This window comes from Protobothrops mucrosquamatus, unplaced genomic scaffold (assembly GCF_001527695.2).
Source record: "Protobothrops mucrosquamatus isolate PMUCROS unplaced genomic scaffold, P.Mucros_1.0 scaffold24, whole genome shotgun sequence".
Taxonomy (NCBI): Eukaryota; Metazoa; Chordata; class Lepidosauria; order Squamata; family Viperidae; genus Protobothrops; species Protobothrops mucrosquamatus.
In genome coordinates this window covers 2,038,764-2,059,961 of record NW_015386409.1, presented here as the reverse complement: position 1 = coordinate 2,059,961, position 21,198 = coordinate 2,038,764, and the positions used below count along the sequence as shown (strand labels likewise).

Genomic DNA, 21,198 nt, shown 5'->3' with positions numbered 1-21,198 from the left:
AGTACCTGCATGTCATAAGCATTTGAATTAAAATTACCATATTGAAATCAAATCTGATGTTTTTTAATTTTTATTTGGTGTGCGTTGGAACAGGGGTAGTCTTATACGGTGAGTATAGCCCAAACTCTATATTTTAACTGGAAAAGTTGGGGGTCGTCTTATACGCCCAGTCGTCTTATACGCCGGAATATACGGTAAAATGGATTGAAGGAATTCAGATTTCATTTCTAAATTAAACAAATGGATCTTTTGATATGTTTAGGATATATAATTTGCAGTAGAATTTTGCTTTCTATGATATATGCTTTGGGCTCTAAAAACCTTTCTAAATTGTTTGAAATGTTTAAAATTTACACATAATGTGACCACTCATTTACCATCTTAGCTAACAGCTACCAAATGCTTTTTCAGTTGGGCATATTCTACAATGGTATTCCTTCTTTCCCATGGCTGCTACTTCAAAAGTTTGAAGAAGATATGTGAGGACCAACTCTTGGCTTTTTTACATACAGTAAATGCATTCTGTTCCATCACTAAAACGTGGTCCTCAATATCACTCACAGAGAATGTTAATTAACTGTTATGATTGTTGTTAACAGAGCTAAAGACTAAATTAGAGTAGAATTCTTTCCTTAAAAAACTTTGTATTTCTTTTCCAGATCAAAATTACTGTTTTGATTCTAAGCTCCACAGACAGACAACTTGTTATTTTATTCAAAGCCCTTTCAAGCACTTGAATTATCCCACTGAGCAACATTGTATAACTGTTGCTCAATAGCGAATATAGTATGATCAAATGCAAAACATTAGTCTCATGTTCCACAAAGCCGATGTCATCCAAGTTCTGGATTATTTTAATTATTTCTCTATTCATATGATATATGTTCCTTCCATCTGGTGGGCATTTTATGCAATTGCATCACTAAGGGGGGAAAAAGTTAACATCTGACTCTGAAACATTTATGCACGTAACCCACAGCTGCTTTTGCAAGAATGTGAACTGAAGATGTTAAATTTGCAATTAAAAGGACAGACTTGAATATATCAAATAGTTATAAAAAGTTTTTAAAAATAGGTTAATATGATGCCTAGCAGCAGTTTTTGATGGAAAACCCAGCTTTGCTTCTGTATAATGTGTGAATTGACCCTGAGCAAGAGACAAATGGAAGGGATTAAAGTACTGTTGAAACACTACTGAAAGTATGGCCTTAGTAAAAAGTGAAACTTAGGAAATCAAAACAGAATACAGTCTGGTTGTTTTTTTACCCTTATCTCAAAATATAGAAATTTATTTTTTCATTTAAATCAACATTCCTTGTCTCTTAATCAGAGGGGAGGCAAGGAATGTTGCGGGTCCCGGCCTTCTCCGTGGTGGCTCCCTCCCTCTGGAAAATCATCCCTCTGGAAATTAGACTGATCCCAACTCTGACACTCTTTCAGAAGGCCCTGAAGACGTGGCTGATATGAATGTATGTTGTTGCCGGGGTGGTGTGGTTATTATTTTATTATTTTTATTTTTTATTTTTATTTCTTTTATATTGTGTTTTTATGTCCTGTAAGCCATCTTGAGTCACCATGTGAGAGTAGGTGGCAATATAAATTTTCTAAATAAATAATAAACATAACCTGCTTAACCCCAGTGATACTGTGACTAATGTTCATATATATATTTTATCTTCATACTATATTTGCACATATGGAAAACTACTTCAGATAAATACAGAGTTATGAGCAAAATCTCTATAGATACCAATATTTTCATATAGTTCCCTGGAAAACTTTTTTTTAGAAAGAAAAATGCATACTTTGTTGACACGATACATATACTTCAAAAGGCATCATATTTCATCCTCTCATTCATGTCAACACAAATGTCTCTTAAATCCTGCTACTTCTAGAAAATAAATCATCAACTTGTATAAAAAAATTCTCTCAAAATATAAAAGGCCCTGCTGATTAAAAATGAGCATTTTATTAATCTATTAGCTGAAGTGATCTTAAAAACATTTATATCATTTTCTTATTTGGAGCTATGCAAAATCAAAAATGAGACTGAAAACTTGGATTTCAACGAATCTCAAAACAAGACACAACCTAGTGAAGAATTGAGCATAATAATGGATATGAAATGAATAGCCAAACAAGTACTTGCTTAGCAAATAAAACATATATTTGCCACTAGGTGGCGCTCTTTGATTATATATTACATACTTTTTTTAAAAAAAAGTTCTGGACAAACAATTGATACAATATGCCTATGATTTTTATATTTAATTTTTAAACTAAATACACCATCCAAAGTCCCTCTTTGAGAGAGATGGGTGCTTCAGAAATGTGAAATATAAATAAACTAAACAAATACTGATTTTCAAAGGAAATATTTGTTTGATATCAATAATCATATAGAGTGGGCAAAAACTGTTTTAAACAAATACACTGGTACCTTGGTACTCATTGTTAATTGGTTATGGGAGGCACAATGAGTACCAAAAACAATGCGTATCAAACGAATTTTTCCCATAAGAAATAATATAAGTGAGTCACAAGGCAGCCAACACTGACAAGTTCTAGCTTGTGTGTTGAGTACCAAACAAATGATGAGTACCGGGACAAAATTTTCATGTCAAAATACATTGAGTACCAAATTCAATGAGTTTCAAAGCAGCTGGGTACCAAGGCACCATTGTAATAAAGTTTCATCTTCTTTCTTTGCTCAAGGGAGCAAAATAATATATAAGTAATATGGGATTAGTAGATAGGAAAACTAGTTGCTGCAATACATATCACTAATTCCAGCATGGTACAGTTTACAGCATAAAAGAAATCACTGCATTTTGTAAATCAATGACTCCAAGATGACTTTATAATGAGGGCAGAATTCCCTTTTTTTTCTGTCACAGTAATATTTCTCCTAATTCTGGCATCACTTCAAGCACAACATTTTGTAATCTTTAAGCTGAATTCAAAAGCATACAAGCTCTGTGATTCTAACTTGGTATAACAGAGATATTATACAGTGTGTTAACATGGGTTCTGGTATCTTTGATCATATTTTGGCCTATCATACAATTATTAATTCAAATACTTAATGAACCCAACCATGTTTTCCGCTGGTCCATGTTTCCCAAGACTAACACTAACACTAACTTTACAAGTGCTGTTTTTATGTGTCTCTTCCCTACCCTATCCTTCAAAGAAACACATCAGACTTTAGGTCACTTATAGCTATAAATCTCTACTCTTTCAGAATTTAGATAACAAAAAGAAAAAGCTTCAGAGCTATTCATTTATTTAAAAGATTTATATAACTGCCCATCCTTTTAACATAACCCTGGGCAGCTCACAGACAGTAAGAAAACACTAAAAACAATGAAAAGCATAAAAACCATCACCACCACCAACAGAAAGCTAGATAAATTGTTTCCTTGCAGAAAATAAATGAGTCATGTATATAAACACCTGGGTACTACAGAACACACAGAGGTCAGCCCCAGGGTAAAATTTTAAAACTTTTCCTCCTGCCCTTTCAAGTCAATGGACTTTTGGCCCTGCTTTTCCAAACAAGCTTGAGATTGGAATGCACCTGTTGTGTCTTTACAAATCAGTTCTCCCTGCCAATTTCAGCTCTTACACGTATTTGTATTATAGTTAAATTTGGTACTTAATTTGGTCTTGTGTTTTGTTTTTTTTAACTCAGTAGTTTCTTACCAACTGTAGAACTGTCTTCAAGCACCACATCCACATTTCGATCTCTGTATTCCACTCTGAAGTCGAGCATTCGCGGTTGTCTTTCCACTATTTGTCTAGATGGCACTACGTGACGAAATGCAGAAGAGGAGGAAGATGCTGAAGATGACGACGAAGGATGACTAGCGGGACCATAGGCAGGCCTTTGTAAAGATTCCCCACTATATTCACTGAAAAACATATCAATTTGCTTTCAAATAAAGACAATCTTCCAAATGTATGCACGTTCATATGCTTACATGTATTGATATCAATTGTGTGTACTAGCCATTGCAAAAGGCTTGGAATTGCACAAGCCACTTAGAATATGAATGAGGAATTAGTAGAAATGTCTGAGGTAGTCACAAAGTAGTTGATAAAATGCTGAAAACTAAAAAATGAATATATTTAAAAAGGCCACTGGACTAGAGAGAACTCTGTAGGAGTGTATGATACCTAAATCTACACAAAGCGTCCTGAACCAGCCCATGGACAAAAATCAATCAGCAGAAGACCTTTATGGCTATAACAAGGAATCAATCAGAAGGCTTGTATAGACACAACATGAGGTCCTTATAGTAGAAGAAGGTAAAAGAACTGTCTTATAAGGTTGTGAAAATAAGCAAACTTGTAAAATACCAAAAAGCAAAGTGGCAATCATAATGAGGATGTAATCTGACATTTTACTAAGCCTGCAACCACTAAGAATTTCTAAAGCAAGACTTCTTGCCGTATAATCGGACCTGGCATCGGACCTGGATATCTCCGAGACCGCCTTCTGCCGCAGGTTACCTCCCATCGGCCGGTACGCTCCCACAGAGTGGGTCTCCTCAGGGTGCCGTCAGCCAGACAGTGCCGGCTGGCGACCCCCAGGGGGAGGGCCTTCTCGGTGGGAGCCCCCACCCTCTGGAACGAACTACCCCCAGAGATCCGGGTGATCCCGGATCTCCCCTCCTTCCGCCGCGCCCTAAAGACATGGCTTTTTCAACAAGCGGGTCTGGCCTAGGGAATTTTAGCGGGGTTTTTTAAGGGCAATTTTAAGGATAATTTTAATGATTGACCTCCTTAAATATTTTCTTTTAATTCGGTTTTTAATATAGATATTATTGTATTATTGTATTGTGGTTTTTATGAGGCTGTTAGCCGCCCTGAGTCCTATGAGGAGAAGGGCGGGGTACAAATTAAATTATTATTATTATTATTATTATTATTATTATAATATATGAAAAAATATATAAACCATAGGTAAACCATAAACATTTGGGAGCTGGCCAAAGACAAAACGTGGGGCAGTTGAATATAGAGGAGTCCCTACTCCTTTGCCCTTCCCTGTTCGTTTGGGCAAATGATCAGTCTAAGAATGAAACAGATTCCATTTACAATCACGTTACAGCTAAAGATCAGCCCATGTTCCCTACTCTGCCTTACCTTTGCTTTGGGCTAGCTTCCATTGTTTGATGATATAAATATCTATCACTGACTGACTGACTGAAGCCTGATAATAGTTAACATTACTGTTTAATATCAGGTTCCATTTTGCTTGGGTGCCACATTTTGTATTATCTCAGTTATATCTCATACAAATGAAATGGTATTGTAACGTATATGAATTTTGTTCTGATATTTGCTATGCCTTAATAACTTTCCCAAACGTTTCTGCAAAGAAGACTTGATTATTTTGCTTTGTTTGGAGAATCTGTTAAATAAATTTGTGTAGCTCTTAGATAGGCAAGTTCTTCAAACAAGTGGTTTCACTTTTTGTACATTGTTTGAGGTTACTTCCATGAACAGTGCAGAAATGCAGCCACAGGTGGTAAACATTTTGTTCCTGAACAAAGACCTTTTGATTATCAGAATTATTTGCCATAACTAAATAGACCTCCAGTTAATTCTGCTAGCATCCTGACCTGCAATAATCTTAACAGTTGTCAGGACTTACCCTATCTTTTTTAGCCTAGATGCTTTTCAAAAGCACACTTATAAAATGAATTAGATGCTAAAGTGAAAACACTCACTTTCAAATTTGCCTTTGTATTTGAAAGCAATGTAATATCATTCTGGCTATTGAATAAATACAAATATTGCAAAATGATGGTATATATCACAGTAACTGACTTTTGTAATTCACTATCAAGATTTGTTTATTAACAAATATGTAAAATATCCGATAGGACATGTGGTTTCATTTCGATCCAATCTGCAAGTATACGAATAAAATATATTTCTTCCTCTACTTTTTCCTGCAGACATATCTAAAAAGTAGTTATGATAATACACTGATAATACAAAACACATCCCATCCACTAAAAGCAACATTGGGTTCCTGGTTTTTCAAATATATTTTAATTTTGTAAAACCTACATGGCTTTGAACAGGGATATACAAGTTGCCACCCCTCAGAATCCAGAGCCTCTTCAAAACCTACTAATTTTCATGCAGTACAAGAGGAAAAATTAATTGCACTGATTATATTTAATATTATTATATTTTTAAGTAGCTTTGCCCTGTCCCTGTCCACTCTTTTTGTCCAGGGAGTTTTGGTTAGGGTTAGGAAATACTCTGGTATGTGTGCTCAAGTGCTTAAGAAACATTGCACATTCTTGGCTTCAGTCCAATTATCTATTAGAGACTGTCTCTTTCCCTTTGTTCTGCAATGCTCTCATATGATGTGTCATATGATGCCAGCTGGTCTCTCTTTCTCTCTCTCTCTCTCTGAGAAAAACTACTACTATCATGGCTGCATACACAACACATAAGCTCTACTCGCAAATTGTCTACTTTCTCTTGGAAAGAGGAAGGCAGGCAGGAGGAAGACACCGAAATGGGCACTATTATTATTTATATCTGAACAAATTTTTCATAGGTCACAAGGAGATTATATTTGTAATTCGGAAAAGACATTTAAGTATTTTTTCCCCTCCTATTTCTAAATTGTAAAAAAGAAAAAAAGATTTTCAGCAGTGTCCTGTGAGGCAAGGAAATCATGAAAAATATAGCTTCTGGAATTCCTTCCAATCCTTTGACAACAACAATGGCCATACATTCTTGTTATGGATGTGAAGGCTGCCCATACTGCCTCTGGGTCAGGTGATCAGAAGGGAGAAAGGAAGGGAGTACAGAATGGAAAAGTCAACAGCATTCTGCACTGCTGCTCACTGCCTCTCCCAGCAGGATATCCTGAAGGCTTTTTTTTTTTCTTCTTCCGCCCGATCCATTCTGTTTTCAAACTCAGTCTTTATTTTGCTTCACACTATATTTCTCTTCAGCTTTTGAAAAGTTATTTGGCTGGAGGGCACACAGATCTGTCCACCTTTACATAAATAGTTTCCAACACTTTGGGCCAGGAAGAATTTTAAAAAAGGGTGTATGATTGAATAAGTCCCTGCTCATGGCTGCTCATACCTTTGTGGCCTCCTGTTTGGACTACTGCAACGCACTCTAAATGGGGCCGCCTTTGAAGAGATTTGGATGTTTCAATTGGTGCAGAGTGCAGCTGCCCAGGTAGTAAATAGGGCTGGCTACTTGGCATACATAATACCACTACTTTCATGAGTTCCCCTAACTGTCCATGTGTTTCTAGGTACAATTCAAGGTACTGCATGTCACCTTTAAAGCCCTTCCTGGTTTGGGACTGGGTTACTTGAAGGACTATCTTTCTCCAGTTGTTTCTTCCCAATGAATCCAATTCAGCAAGATGGGCATGATCTGGGTCTATTAGCCCCAAAATGCTGGTTGTTGGGGCCCAACTTTTCTGCCATCATGCCTGCTAATTGCATTCTCTCACCAGAAATTAGAACAGCCTAGACCAGGGGTAAGCAACCTTGGCTCTTTTATGACTCGTGGACTTCAACTCCCATGCTGGCTCAGGAAATCTGGGAGTTGAAGTCCACGAGTCATAAAAGAGCCAAGGTTGCCTACGCCTGGCCTAGACTCTGCTGGCCTTTTGTAAGACCCTAAAAACCTGGTTCAATGCCCGGCCTTGATTGTGTGAAGGGTCCTGACTTCTGGCTATGCTAGTTTCTGCCTTGTGATATCTTGCTCAGTCACCATGTATTATAATTTTTGTATTGGTGATGGGAATTGTTTTCACTTTATTTTAAGATTGTTCGCTGCCCACAGTCATTTGTTGAGATGTGTGGCCATGCAAATTGAATACATGTTATTTATACCCTTTTATTATTTTTACAAATAACTCAAGGGGGCAAACCTATCCAACACCCCTTCTTTCTCCTATTTTCCCCACAACAAGAACCCAAATAAATAAATTCTAATTGTTCAGAACCATGAGATATGAATTTAAAATCCTCGATACATTAATAAGTAAACCAGCAATTTAAAATGTTTCCTCTCTTATCTGTTTTTCAAAATAGGAAGCTTATATTGAGCTTTTGGTTTTTCAGATCCATCCAACGCAAAGTATAGACAAATACTTACAAACAACTCAGTCACTGTTCAACTGAACTGCGCAGTAAACTGTTGCTGACAAATCTGTGCAGTTTTAATATCAGAGCATTTGTCCTCTTAACCGTGGGCTACAATAATTTGCATCATTCTGCATTACAAATTATGTTTGAGTGAAGGGGAAACAAACAAAAAAATAGAACACTGTGATTCTTTTTTTTACACAAAACCCCCTTTTCTTTCTTGCTAATCAGAAAGAACAAAGGGTAATTCTCAACTCCAAAGCCATGGGCAGTCTCAGAGTTAAGATGAACAATGGGCACGCTTGTGTTTAGGTGTATACATTTCCATGCAAAAATATATTGGCCCCAATTCAGAGATTTTTCTGTGCTGGAGTGGGAAGCAAGAAGTCTACTGCTTGTAAAGACCTTTCCGGCCAGATGGTCAATGCAGTTAGCTTTCAAAACTAAGCAGAAGAGGAAAGGGATCAGTCCTCATATTCCCAAACCACACTGATCCCTCTGTTTTTGGTTCTGTCCGAGTTTGCACGTGTCCTTGTATATCTGCAATTTAGGAACACAACACAAGCAGCCTGACTTCACAAGCACAACTCTCTTTCTCCACGCAGCACTCTTTTGCACCCGTCACAGGGACAATATTTTCCCAGTTTACATATTGTCCCAATAAAACCAGGGCAATTTTTTGTTGTTATTGTTTTAGTGAATGTCAGCAGTTTTTAGAGAGAGAAAAATGCAGTCAGTTAGTGCTAAAGTAGTGAGAGGCTTGATGGCTAAAGTACCAGAAATGGGGAAATTTAGGACATTTTCAACCATTTCCTTTCTTTCACTGAGTCCCAATAAACATTTATCTATTGCTATACGCTACGATAGTTGAGACCAAACAATCTCATAATGTCCAAAATTGCTTCTTCATGCTCAGATTGCCAGCTATAGTTTCTTACAAAGTATCATACTGAATGCTAATCTTTAGGAGAAACCTTCTGAGGTACGTGTATATAGCAAAATTAAAAAGTCTAAAAATCCAGGTATGCATAGATTTTGCATAGTTCTTGGATATAATAGATGGACTGAATTTTATTTTTATCATTTTGAGATGCATTACCGGACAGCAAAATTAGTCTTATTTTAAAAGCAACTAAACATAATGGAATTTATTTTCTGAAAGAATTCTGGACTATTATATTTGTTAATTCCATCAAGAGATAACCAATCTCTGTTCAGATCAATTCTAAAATGCTGAAAGATTTAATGCAGACTAGTATGTAATGTCAATTAGTTGGTTTTCAGTACCACATGGTTACAAATCAACAAACACAGAAATTAGGAAACAAAACATTAAACAGAATATGCAAGAATAAAGTGGATACACTTAAAACAGTTTTAAGAAAATAATGCCATATGTCAATAATTGACGTTTTTAGAGATACACTTTTATGGCAAACAGGAGGCATTTCAAGAGCAATAATATAAATCCCCTTTCTGAAGAAAAGGTGAGAGATTTCAATCTCAGAGAAGTCTGATTTCACAATTCCCTCTTAGCAAAGATGTTACCTTTGAAGTGTCAAAAAGCAGAAATAACAATAAGGAATTCAGTGGAAGAGACTCTGGATCTCCAAATTTCACAGTCCACAAGCTTTCGTTTTGGGGGGAACTTTACACTAGTCTTGCCCCTGATATAAATAATGCCTTTTCTTAGAGAAAGAAAATTGGGTTGCTGTGTAAGCCATTGCCGATTACAATTAAAGGGAACAATTGAACATTAAGTGGAGAAGAGAGCTATATTTCTTAGTCTATCACTAAGAACATTTGTCTTCTTATTAACCTAACTGGTTTCAATCTTGATTATGGGAAATGTGTTCATTAATTATTACAGGACAATAATTTCATTGGAAGATGTAAGAGCTTATTTCTCCTGAGTATCTGAACTACAAGCAGGTGAAGGAATTTGCAAAACTAATTGAAACTTAAGCATTGACAAATTACATAATTTAGATATTAATCTATTTCTTGCATTGCTTAAATAAAAGCTTCATATTTAGATTATTAAAATGTATTTTAAAGCTCAACAGCAGAAAACAAGCAGTGTAAGTACGTTATTTCATAATGCTTCTAGGATAATGAGTATAAAAACATCACTTACCTTTCTAAAATGCCATTTTCCTGCGGTATAACTCCATTGATGGCCGCCTGGAAAGGAAGCATACAGCATTTAATTTTCTAGACAACAATAACTGTATAGTTTTGTGACAACAATATGGATGTGGTTTGTCGTTGCATGCTGGAAATTTTTCCAATCTCTCAGTGTAGTCTACAACTCTGGTTTTCCTAGGAAAGATACCACCAACTGTTAATCAATCTGATCAAGGTAGTGGAACATCACCTGCTGAGATATGGACGTATCCCTAAAGACACCAGGAGTGAAGTTAAAATGGCCAAATTGGAGATGAGAAAGCTGGTCTTAAAAGAAACAAGAAACTCTTCAAATATATTGTCTGCCAACTGTGCAACTTATCTGAAACAAGCTCTTCACAAAGTTTACTAGTCCAAGCAAAGTACCCTCTTTAAAGCTTTAAAGTAATCCCAACCCAGAAAATTCAGTACAGCTATTTCAAAGGCTTTCCCCAGCAGTTTTCACGTATGCTTGCTTATTTGTGCAGGCACATCCACACAAACAGAGAGGTAACCGGAGAAAGGCTTCAGAGCAGCTGTCCCCACCTTTCCAGAGACAGCAACTGCTTTAATGCTTCAAGGAAAGTACAACATGCTTTGGTGCCAACATGCTTCTTGAAACAATTCTCTCAAATTTGAGTGAGTCCTAGTGGACAATCACTTAAATATGAGCCAGCAGTGTGCTGCAGCTGCCAAAAAAAGCCAACACAGTGCTAGGCTGCATTAACAGAAGGATAGAATCAAGGTCACCTGAAGTGTTAATACCACTTTACAATGCCTTGGTAAGGCCACACTTGGAATACTGCATCCAGTTTTGGTCACCACGATGTAAAAAAGATGTTGAGACTCTAGAAAGAGTACAGAGAAGAGCAACAAAGATGATTAGGGGACTGGAGGCTAAAACATATAAGGAACGGTTGCTGGAATTGAGTTTAATGAAGAGAAGGACTAGGGTGACATGATAGTGTTCCAATATCTCAGGGGTTGCCACAAAAAAGAAGGAATCAAGCTATTCTCCAAAGCACCTAAAGACAGGACAAGAAGTAACGGATGGAAACTAATCAAAGAGAGAAGCAACCTAGAACTAAGGAGAAATTTTCTGACAGTTAGAACAATTAACCAGTGGAACAACCTGCCTCCAGAAGTGGTGAATGCTCCAACACTGGAAGTCTTTAAGAAGAGACTAGACAGCCATTTGTCTGAAATGGTATAGGGTTTCCTGCATGGGCAGGGGGTTGGACTAGATGACCTCCAAGGTCCCTTAATCCACTGCTTCAGGTTTGATATCATAGTGATTGTGTTGATAATACCCAGCAGTACATCTCAATACCAGGCTGACCAAGTGTTCAGAAGAAGTGAAAGTATGAATGGGGAATAACAGACTGAAGCTTAACCTCAAGAACGCCTTGTGGCTATAGGAATTTGAGCCAACCAATCCCAGAGATTTTCTATCTTCCTGGATGGGAAGAGAACTTCTCCATTTGAGATTGATGTGCAGCTTGGGTGTTTTCCCATATTCACATCCTCTTCTTAAAAAGCAACTGGCAGCTATAACCAACTTAGCCTTTATACAGTACTATCTTGCGTGATCCTGGATTGGGAAGCCTTTCAGACAATCGCTCATTTTCTAATCACCTTGGTTATTGTAACATGGTTCTGGCCTTGAAGACCACTCAGAAGCTGTAGTTGATTGGGAATGTGGTGGTATGCCACACCTCTGCCTCATGAGAAGCCAGTCAGCAACCAGGTACAAATTCTAAGTCAATGATCTTCAAACTTGGCCCTTTTATGACTTGTGGACTTCAACTCCCAGAATTCCTCAGCCAGGTATGCTGGCTGAGGAATTCTGGGAGTTGAAGTCCACAAGTCATAAAAGAGCCAAGTTTGAAGACCACTGTTCTAAGTGCTGGTTATACCCTATAAAGTCTTTCATGGAATAGTGCCTGATTATCTAAGGTACCCTTTATCTCCAATAGTTTCTGTCCATCTTGTCAATGAGAATTAGCATGCTCTCCATCCCCATTGGTTAAACCTGGTCTTTTCTGTCACGGTACCTGTTTTCTGCAAAAGTATCCCCAGATATCTGTATGGCCCCAATCTTAAATGGTTTTAAAAGGTCTTCAAAACCATGGCTTCTCTACCAAGCCTTGGGCTAGGACAGGTGATAAGCCTTTTTTTTAGCATTCTGGATGTTAATTTCAAAGTTGTCTTCTTTTATGGATATGCAACATTCTTTTCTTTGCTATCTAGTGCCTTGATTTGTTTAATGTTATTTTTATTTTATCAAATTTATTGGCCACCCACCTTACCACAGAGTAACTGTGGTATTTATTGCCCAGCTTTCATGGGATTGGTGGTCTTATACATTTTACTAATAAGTAAATTAATAAATATTAATATGAGTCCCCTTATTCAAACCACAAAGTCCCTATTGTATCAATTACAATACATGAAAAGAAATGTGACATCATGGTCAGAGTGCAAGATTAAATAGGGAACTCCAAATAAAACTCTCTACTAAAACTCATTAATTGATTGGGTGAAAGACTGTTTAGATATATTTTATAGAGGCACTTTAGAGAAGTGGGTAGAAGGGAAGGAAGATTTAAATAAGAAAAGTTATGCCAATTCATTACTATTTGCCCCATTTAAAGATTTTTTTCCAAGTAGGTGAAATTAAATCTATTGCCTCTAAAAGGTTAAAAACTTAGGTGATTATTTAAGTCCTGATCCAGGTAATCCATGGGCCCCAGTCTTTTTTTAGAATGACACCCTTCCAATATCCTGTTATCAAAACCCAGCAGCAAATTGTTGAATTAATGGCAGGTTTTACCATGAATTTCTAGCAGAAACTGAATAAAAATCCAAGCAATAAACTGAGCACTGCCCTTTGAGGGATGCTTCCAAAGTGTCTTTCCAAATGTTTTGCAGAAACCAATTGCTAATTTAAAAACTGAAAACAGATGTGCAAGAAGTTATAGACTTACTTTTTTCCTCTGAAGTCTCTGATGTTATTCCCACCCATCCCTTTTTAAAAATAGCAGTAAGATAACTTTGTTTCTAACACTTATATTTAGGCGGAGAAAGCATGGATACCATTATTCCAAAATAATATTTTCTGTTGTCTATAAAGAATCAATAGAGAAGACTGTTTAAAGCTAAAATTTGGAGAATCCCATTTCAAAAACCTGTCATATCAAGAGATTCACTAAGGTTAGCCTTAGACACACCCCTGTAATTCAGTCTCATAACAATATAACACTAGTCTTCTGTACTCTAAAGTAACAAGGCTTACTGAAAAGAAAAATATGAACTATTCTGAACTCCCAGGAGTCTTTCTGTATTACTATTTCTAATATCTGGACTCACTATGGGTATTCTGAAAATCCAAAGATAACTGATTTCATTGTTTCCTTCCATGTTTTTTCTATACATATTTACTGAAATAAGGATAGATCCAATACAATGCTATTCTTCCTATCTGCTCACTTTCTAAAATATACATTTAGAAAGAACTTTAGTTCTTTCTGGTTTACTATTAACTTTCCTAGAGCAGAGCTTAATATTTAACTGCCATTAAATATGGTTTTAAAAAAGAGATAATTATGCAAAGCACATGAAATAGCAATACAATTATTGCATACGTACAACAAAATGTGGGACACAGAAGCATTCTTAAGATGTGTTAAATACAGCTGTAAACAGTGGTGAGATTCAGACAGTTTACACCACTTCGGCAGAACCGGTAGCTATTTTTTTGTTGCCCAAGCCCAGAATTGACTTCCGGAAGCGGCATCCACAGAAGACAGAACCGGCTGTTCACATATTTGAATCCCACCACTGGCTGTAAAACATAAGATTCTTTTTTGCTCTTAGACATTTAAGATACATTTTTTGATTACCAAACAGGAATATTTAATCTTTTCAAATGGCTCCATTAGGCAATTAAAGATAGGCTGTTAATTCCTCCCTTTCTGGCCATAGCATTTCATTTCTACAAATAGCCTAATGGCAGAGATGGATGAGAATTGTGGGACTTGTTACCCAACACATTTAGAAATATCAAGTTTGAAAAGTCTACATTAATAGATCAGAATTTCAGACTGTAATTAAATCCAGTTTATATCACATACATCAGTATTTTGTTTCTTTTTTGGAGGGTCTCTAATACTTCAATTGGCTATTTGCATAGCAGCACATATGTACGTACTGCAAAAAGATTTATACAATGTGTAGCCAGTCTTTTCATACACTGAAGCTGCTGAGGAACATTTTGAATTGCAAACATCATATATTGAAATATATAATTGTTTATAACGGGTTAAATTCAGACTCAGTCATCTACACAGCAAAATAACGCCTCTTAAATCATTTGGAACTGGTTATCACTAAAGTAAATTCCAGTTGGTTTAGTCAGATATGAGTAAATCTTATCTATTTAACTAAACAAGTGTCTGATTTGACATCTCAAAGAATATATTTACCACATGCCGTACCCCCATATATTTTGTAGAAGGCAAGACACAGATTTATACAAGTAGTGAATCTTAAAATAGGAACTGAAACATTAATATATTAATTACAAAACATTATGTCCTTAATTGCTTCCTATTTATCCATTCAGAGGTGCAATCGTATGTCATTTGCTGTTTTTAAAAATTCTAACGATTCTTGGGAATTAATATTTATTTGCATTTCCTAACACATGAGGAAAAGCAATTTTCCCCCTCAAAATTCCCAGGAGCCTAGAGCAACAAAGTGGAGTCTACAATATATTTATTATCTTTGATATCTCAGTTTTCCTGAGATCAAATCTTAAAACATCATTCTTGCTAATAAGAAGTCACATTCCCCATAAAAAAAAAATACCCTAATGGCATTGGTCTTACTCATAATGAAAGCAAGTTAAAGCTATTTTGAGAATGCACTCATCTGCATATTTTTCTTTCTAATAAAAATCTTGTAAGATTCTAAAAACATTTAATTTTACCAAATCTCATGCATCCCAACAGGGTTTTTCTAAACCATCTGCTTCTAATAGAAAAGGGCTAAGGACAGAACAGAAGACACATTGGTTTAGTTATTTACAAATTTCATGGAGAGACTACTGGTTGATCAGGTTGAGACTATTGGTAAAATAGTTTAGGGCAGGGGTCCCCAACCCCCGGTCCGTGGACCAATACCGGTCTGTGGCATGCCAGCAACTGGTCCGCACAAACAAGCAAAGCCCCATCCACGAGATGCAGGCAGCACACAAAACCACGCACTCTCTGGCCCATGGAAAAACCTCTCTCCATGGAACCGGTCCCTGATGCCCAAAAGGTTGGGGACCTCTGGTTTAGAGCTTCTAATCAAGGCAATAGGAGCAGCAACACATCCAATCTCTTCCTCAGAAGCAGCCCGTAGACAGAATGTGGTTAAGAGGAGACCATTCTGAGAATTACTATCACCATTCTGAAAATTACCACCACAAAAAAAAAAAAAAAAGGAAGGAAGGAAGGGGGAATTCAAGCAGCATGTGTTATTCTGAAGATATTAAATGTACTACCAAATGTTGCTGCAAAATCCAAATAATGCTAAGGTGGGCAATATGCACTTCCATTTATACTATCCTATAATAATTTATTTCATGGTTTTTTTAAGATTTCAGAAGGGAGGGGAAATTATTGAAACTTCAGTGCATCACTGAAAGCAAAAGGACTTTTTTTATGCTAAATCTTATCAGTGGGCATTTGGGGGTAAAAAAATACAACTATAGTGCTGCAGGTGGATTTTTTTAGTTTTGATTTTTTTTTTTTTTAGTTTAAACAAATTTCCCATATTCCAAAAGCCCAAAGCGTCCATCAGCTTTAAAAACAGTGAAATTTTGTACTCTTTGCATATTTAGTTTACTTTTTGCTTTGGGGCAACATTTTAATTCAGTTTTACATTTACTCTTTTAACTGTTTAAAGCAATTTAATTATAGTTTGCAAAAATATATAAAATGCTTCCTCCCTTAGGTTTAAATTTGCTATCCTGAAAATATGAATTTGTGATAAGAAATGCTTAACGAGAGGGGGGGGGGAAATGTTAGTCAGAGTGCCAAGAGCTTCTGTACTCTCAGGTGCTGCCTTTTGTGTGGACTAAGAATACAAAGAACTCTCTATTACAAGAAATAGAGTAGCTTCTTCATAAAAAGAAATTGACATTTATTAGCCTTGCCACTCACTTGATGACTCTGCATTTCTTGTTGGCAGCTGTGCAAGGATAATAGAAGTAGAAAGAGTTCATTACTGCAGTAATGAAATTTCAACTACTGTTTAGATAAGGTTGCATATGGTGCTTACATTACTTTCATAACTTGTCACCAAGCCTTACCAAAGGCTTACTTTTGTATTGATACTGTGCACTGCTGAATTTTACATCTACAAATTCATGCATACTAAACATAATATTTAATAGCAAATTGAGAATAGGTTAGGTTACACAAATTCTACAAGCACCTCACTTTTTATTATAATATTCCTATTTATTCTTTTTTTTTTTTTTTGGCAAGCAACTGCAGACGTAAAAAATAAAACCCAAGCTAAAATTGTCTTTATAAAATAAGCCAGATGAACAGCATTCTTAAGCATTTAGCCTACCCCTCTCACCCAAATGTAATAGATGCACAGTAACACACCAATATAGAATGAATTCTAGGAAAACTACTTCTTGATCAAAAAAAGAACTGATTCTGGAATTAAAACTCTGGGCACATCTGAGTATTCTAATTCTTCAAGATAAACAGCTAATAATCAGCAGATGAATTATTAAAATTTGGAACTGAATTCTATAGAAAATGTCTAGAGTTTGGCTCTTAAGAACTATAAGTAAATTTGAAGGGTTGTTTCAACATCTTCCTACCCAAACATTCTGATGCAGGGAGCCCCGAAGTTGTATTTGGTGAGCTTGCACAACACATACATAAATCTAGGATTATTCGAAAAATGAAAACTCCAGAGGGCATATTTTTTGAAGATAGTGAAATGCCATATCCTCTCTTTCATGATCTGCATGTGGAGTGCTACAGCTGTAAGCACTAGTAACTACAGAAGACTGTTCTTTTGTTGTATTTTATGGTGAGCCATTGTACTGATGAACAAAAAAACTCTTATCTCTTTCAGTAGCTGCTTTCCTTAATACAGGCTGTATCCTTTTAAAAAACGAAGACGTGTGGTATATTGGATATTTAAAAGATGTCTATAATTGATTGACTGGTTGATTATATTCCATCAAATCAATTTTGACTCTTAGTGACCAAAGGTATCTGTAGTTATGTTATAATAGCATGTTTCTATGAATACAGAAGAAAATCTCCTAATCCAAGGATTAGGTATCTGAATTTAACATATGTTCATCTTCTTGGCCCATCTCAATGCATCTTCTAGCTATCAAAATCAGAACAAGACAATCCCAATAATGCTTTTTTTTAAAGTCCTGCACTGCTGATGCTTAGTAAAAAAAAGTAATAAAAATGGCAGCACTTTTTTTACATTAAGGATTATTAATATTTTAACTCTTAATATGTAAAACCATAACACAATTCTTCCTCATCTTTTGGATATAAGAGATAAACCTGTATTATCCAAAGCATTTCTCTCCAAAACAAATCAACTCAGAAAACTGCCCTTTCCTCCATGTGTCACATTATACCATTTTCTTCTGCACACAAAGACAACTAGATTTCCAATAAATTTCCAGCTTTTCAGTGTATCTCTGAACATCTGACCTCCTAATGCAGATCAGTTGACACTAAATTCTTTCCTATCATTGTACAATATGAAACATTATACCCATTCTGTTTCTTATTTAACCTTTCTTTGACTCTGAAAATGCATTATCTTTATTGGCACAAGTATGTAGATTTGAGGATTTTTGGCAGGACATTTTGGCAAAGATTTGTTGAAAATTGAAGTACAGATACAAATAGATGCTAACACATGCTTACTGTCCCTATCAGACTCTAGATATTTCTTACGAGATATGGTTTCACTTCTCTAAACTCATGCATTTGCCAAATATGTCATACTTTACTGTGTATCTGAAGAATTTGATCTTAATAAAAAATCTGCCTGTTCTTAAAAATCCAGGAAATTTACATTTAGTATGGATCCCTGAAAGGAATCCAAATGAGACTTGACTAGAGATACATGTCATCAGTAGGTAGCGATAAGATTGCAATAAAAAAACAACTGCCCTTGGGGATGTTAGTATTTTTTTTCCCACTATAGCATACCTCGTCTCTCCATTAATTTGGAAAGAAAAGTTGTATCCTCCTGAAGCATACTCTTGTATACTGTTACCATTACTTCACTTCCAATACACACCCTCAAAAAAACATGAAAGCGCAGAGACATATGATACTTGATCAAAGGTAAGAAAATACAACTGATGCTTTGTCACCATGAACAGCCCAGTAAAATCAGAAAGCAGTAATGATGTCCAAAACTAAATGGAATCCTTACAAAGATGTAAAAGGAGAAACTTCCATCCGTGCCCCAAGACACTGAAAAAGGACAAAGCTACATCACGAGTAACATCAGTCCAAATCAAAGGCAATGGGAAAGCACTGCAATCAATTGGGCCAATAAGAAAACGTTGCTTATTGCTCCTTGCAATGCCAAATTACATTTTTTTCCCCAAAAGTGAAATGCCTATTGTTCCTTGTAGTATATGTACTCTGAACATGTATTTCTTGATTTAGGATTTTAATCTGGCTTTCATTCAGGAGCAAAAAGCAGGTTGGAGCAAAAAGCAGGTGCTCCTTCCTCTTATTTTTCCCCACAACAAAAACCCTGTGAGGTAAGCCAGGATGAGAGACAGTGACTTCCCCACATTTCCTTAATGAGCTTCCCTAGCTAAGCAAGGAATAGAACCAGGGTTCTCTTCCTCTTAGTCTAACACTTTAACCACAACATCACATCTTCCATGGCTTGCAAATGGGGTGGTAGATTTGACACGGCACTACACTAAGTTTGTATATATCCCATGAACACTCATTCTTCCAGCTAGAATTCCAGCAATTTTCCCTCTGATTTTAAGCATCAAACATATAAAGTAAAATAAATACTTACCACTAAATCCCAGTTATTTTGTTCAAGTAAGGTGATAGCCTCATCAATATTTTCTATTCCAGTACATGCCTAAAATAATAAAGAATGACAAAGTTTCAGCTGAAAAAGTCTGCCAAAAATAATAATTTGTTAAAAATCCTACAGATTAAAAACTGCATTCAGCAAGGTCACTTGATATCTAGACATCTTAAGACACAAACATAGATTAAATATAGGAGTTAGATTCTGTTGTATGAGTTCAGAAAATGTAGACATTGGCTACAGAATGATTATCAAACTTGAAGTTCATCTTATTAATCCAATGGCTAGCTTTAATAGATTACAGTAGTATAGCTATACAATAATACAGTAGTATATAACCCTATTTGCAAAAGATTTAATAATAGGCAAGCAGTACTCTTACCATTCCCATTTTATTATGAGCAAAAGATCTATATCCCGTCATATTCAGCAAGTTTCTTAAGCAGTGGTTGCCGAATATATATTCAGTTAAGAGGTATGACCCATCATAGCTTATTCCATAATCATAGGTAAACCATTATGAAGTATCTTTCTTGAAGTAGGATACATACATATTCTTTAATAATCAGTGAAAAGAGAATATAACTTTATAACTGAGTATTAACTTTGCATGCAAGAGGTCCTAGATTCAGCTGTTGATATACCCAAGTAAAAGGACCACCATGTTTTTAACTATTTTCATATCTATCTTCTCACACACAGAGGGTTCAAGGAAAAGTATAAAAACAATGAAAGAGGAAATAAAAATTATCACAAATAGGAAAGCCATCTTCCCAGATATTTGTACGATGTACAATACAGAAAATTGCATATTGCTACCTTATTCCATTTCAAAGTAATTATAAAAGAAAATACTTCCTTGCATTATTCTGCAAACAGGTAGCCTTTGACTGATGACCACATCTGGGACCTAAATTTCTATTACTAAACAAAGCAGTTGTTAAGTAAGTCACACCTGATTTTTAGGACCTTTTTGTCACAGTTGTTAAGCAAATTATTGTTAAGTGAATCACAAGGTCATTAAGCCAATCTGGCTTCCCCCATTGACTTTATTTGTTAGAAGCTGTGGAGAAGGTTGCAAATGACAATCACAGGGCCCTGGGATACTTGCAACCATCCTAAATACAAATACTAGTTACCAAATGCCCAAATTTTGATGCTACAACAGTCTAAGTGCGAGAACCAGTAGTATGTTACTTTTGAATGGTCATTAAATGAATAGTTGTAAGTCGAGAACTATCTATACGTGTATTTTGAATGTGCATATAACAAAAGCAAGGTTTAGTAATCATTGGGGCTGAAGCAGATTTGAATAGGAAACTTTTTTATTATCCGCAGCGGTCCTAAGGAAACTCTTCACTTTAAAATGGCCTTTACATTTTTAGGAAAATATTCATTAACTTGTAAAAATAATATCCGCATGGTAAGGGCGAAGGCACATATACCACTGTGTTGTTACATATTTCATTCCTTCCAATAGAACAGAATGAGAGTTGATTTGTGCTTTTTTTTTTCAACAGCCATTTGCACGAGAGAGAGAGAGAGAGAGAGAGAGAGAGAGAGAGAGAGAGAGAGAGAGAGAGAGAGAGAGATATTCCTCCTTTTGTTATTGGTATTGTTTTGCTGAATCAAACGTCTTCCACCGATAGCAAATTTTCTGTTTGCAATTCATGAAGGCAAAAAGCAAAAATTAAAACCAGATTTCATATTATATTTCCTACCCAGTAACCCCAGTTTTTCTTGGATCTTTCTTTTTTTCATATGC

At 35.9% G+C, this 21,198-nt stretch overlaps 1 protein-coding gene across 1 annotated transcript in view; it reads right to left on the bottom strand.

Annotated features, from left to right (window-relative positions):
• The window catches only part of FAF1 (Fas associated factor 1), a 183,376-nt gene that overhangs the window by 151,152 nt on the left and 11,026 nt on the right, over window positions 1-21,198 (bottom strand). Inside the window, exons 2-4 of the mRNA XM_015810912.1 lie at window positions 19,413-19,481; window positions 10,288-10,334; window positions 3,709-3,917 (exon numbers count right to left, since the gene is read on the bottom strand). Coding sequence (XP_015666398.1) covers window positions 3,709-3,917; window positions 10,288-10,334; window positions 19,413-19,481 — 325 coding nt within the window. The remainder of the gene's footprint in view (window positions 1-3,708; window positions 3,918-10,287; window positions 10,335-19,412; window positions 19,482-21,198) is intronic.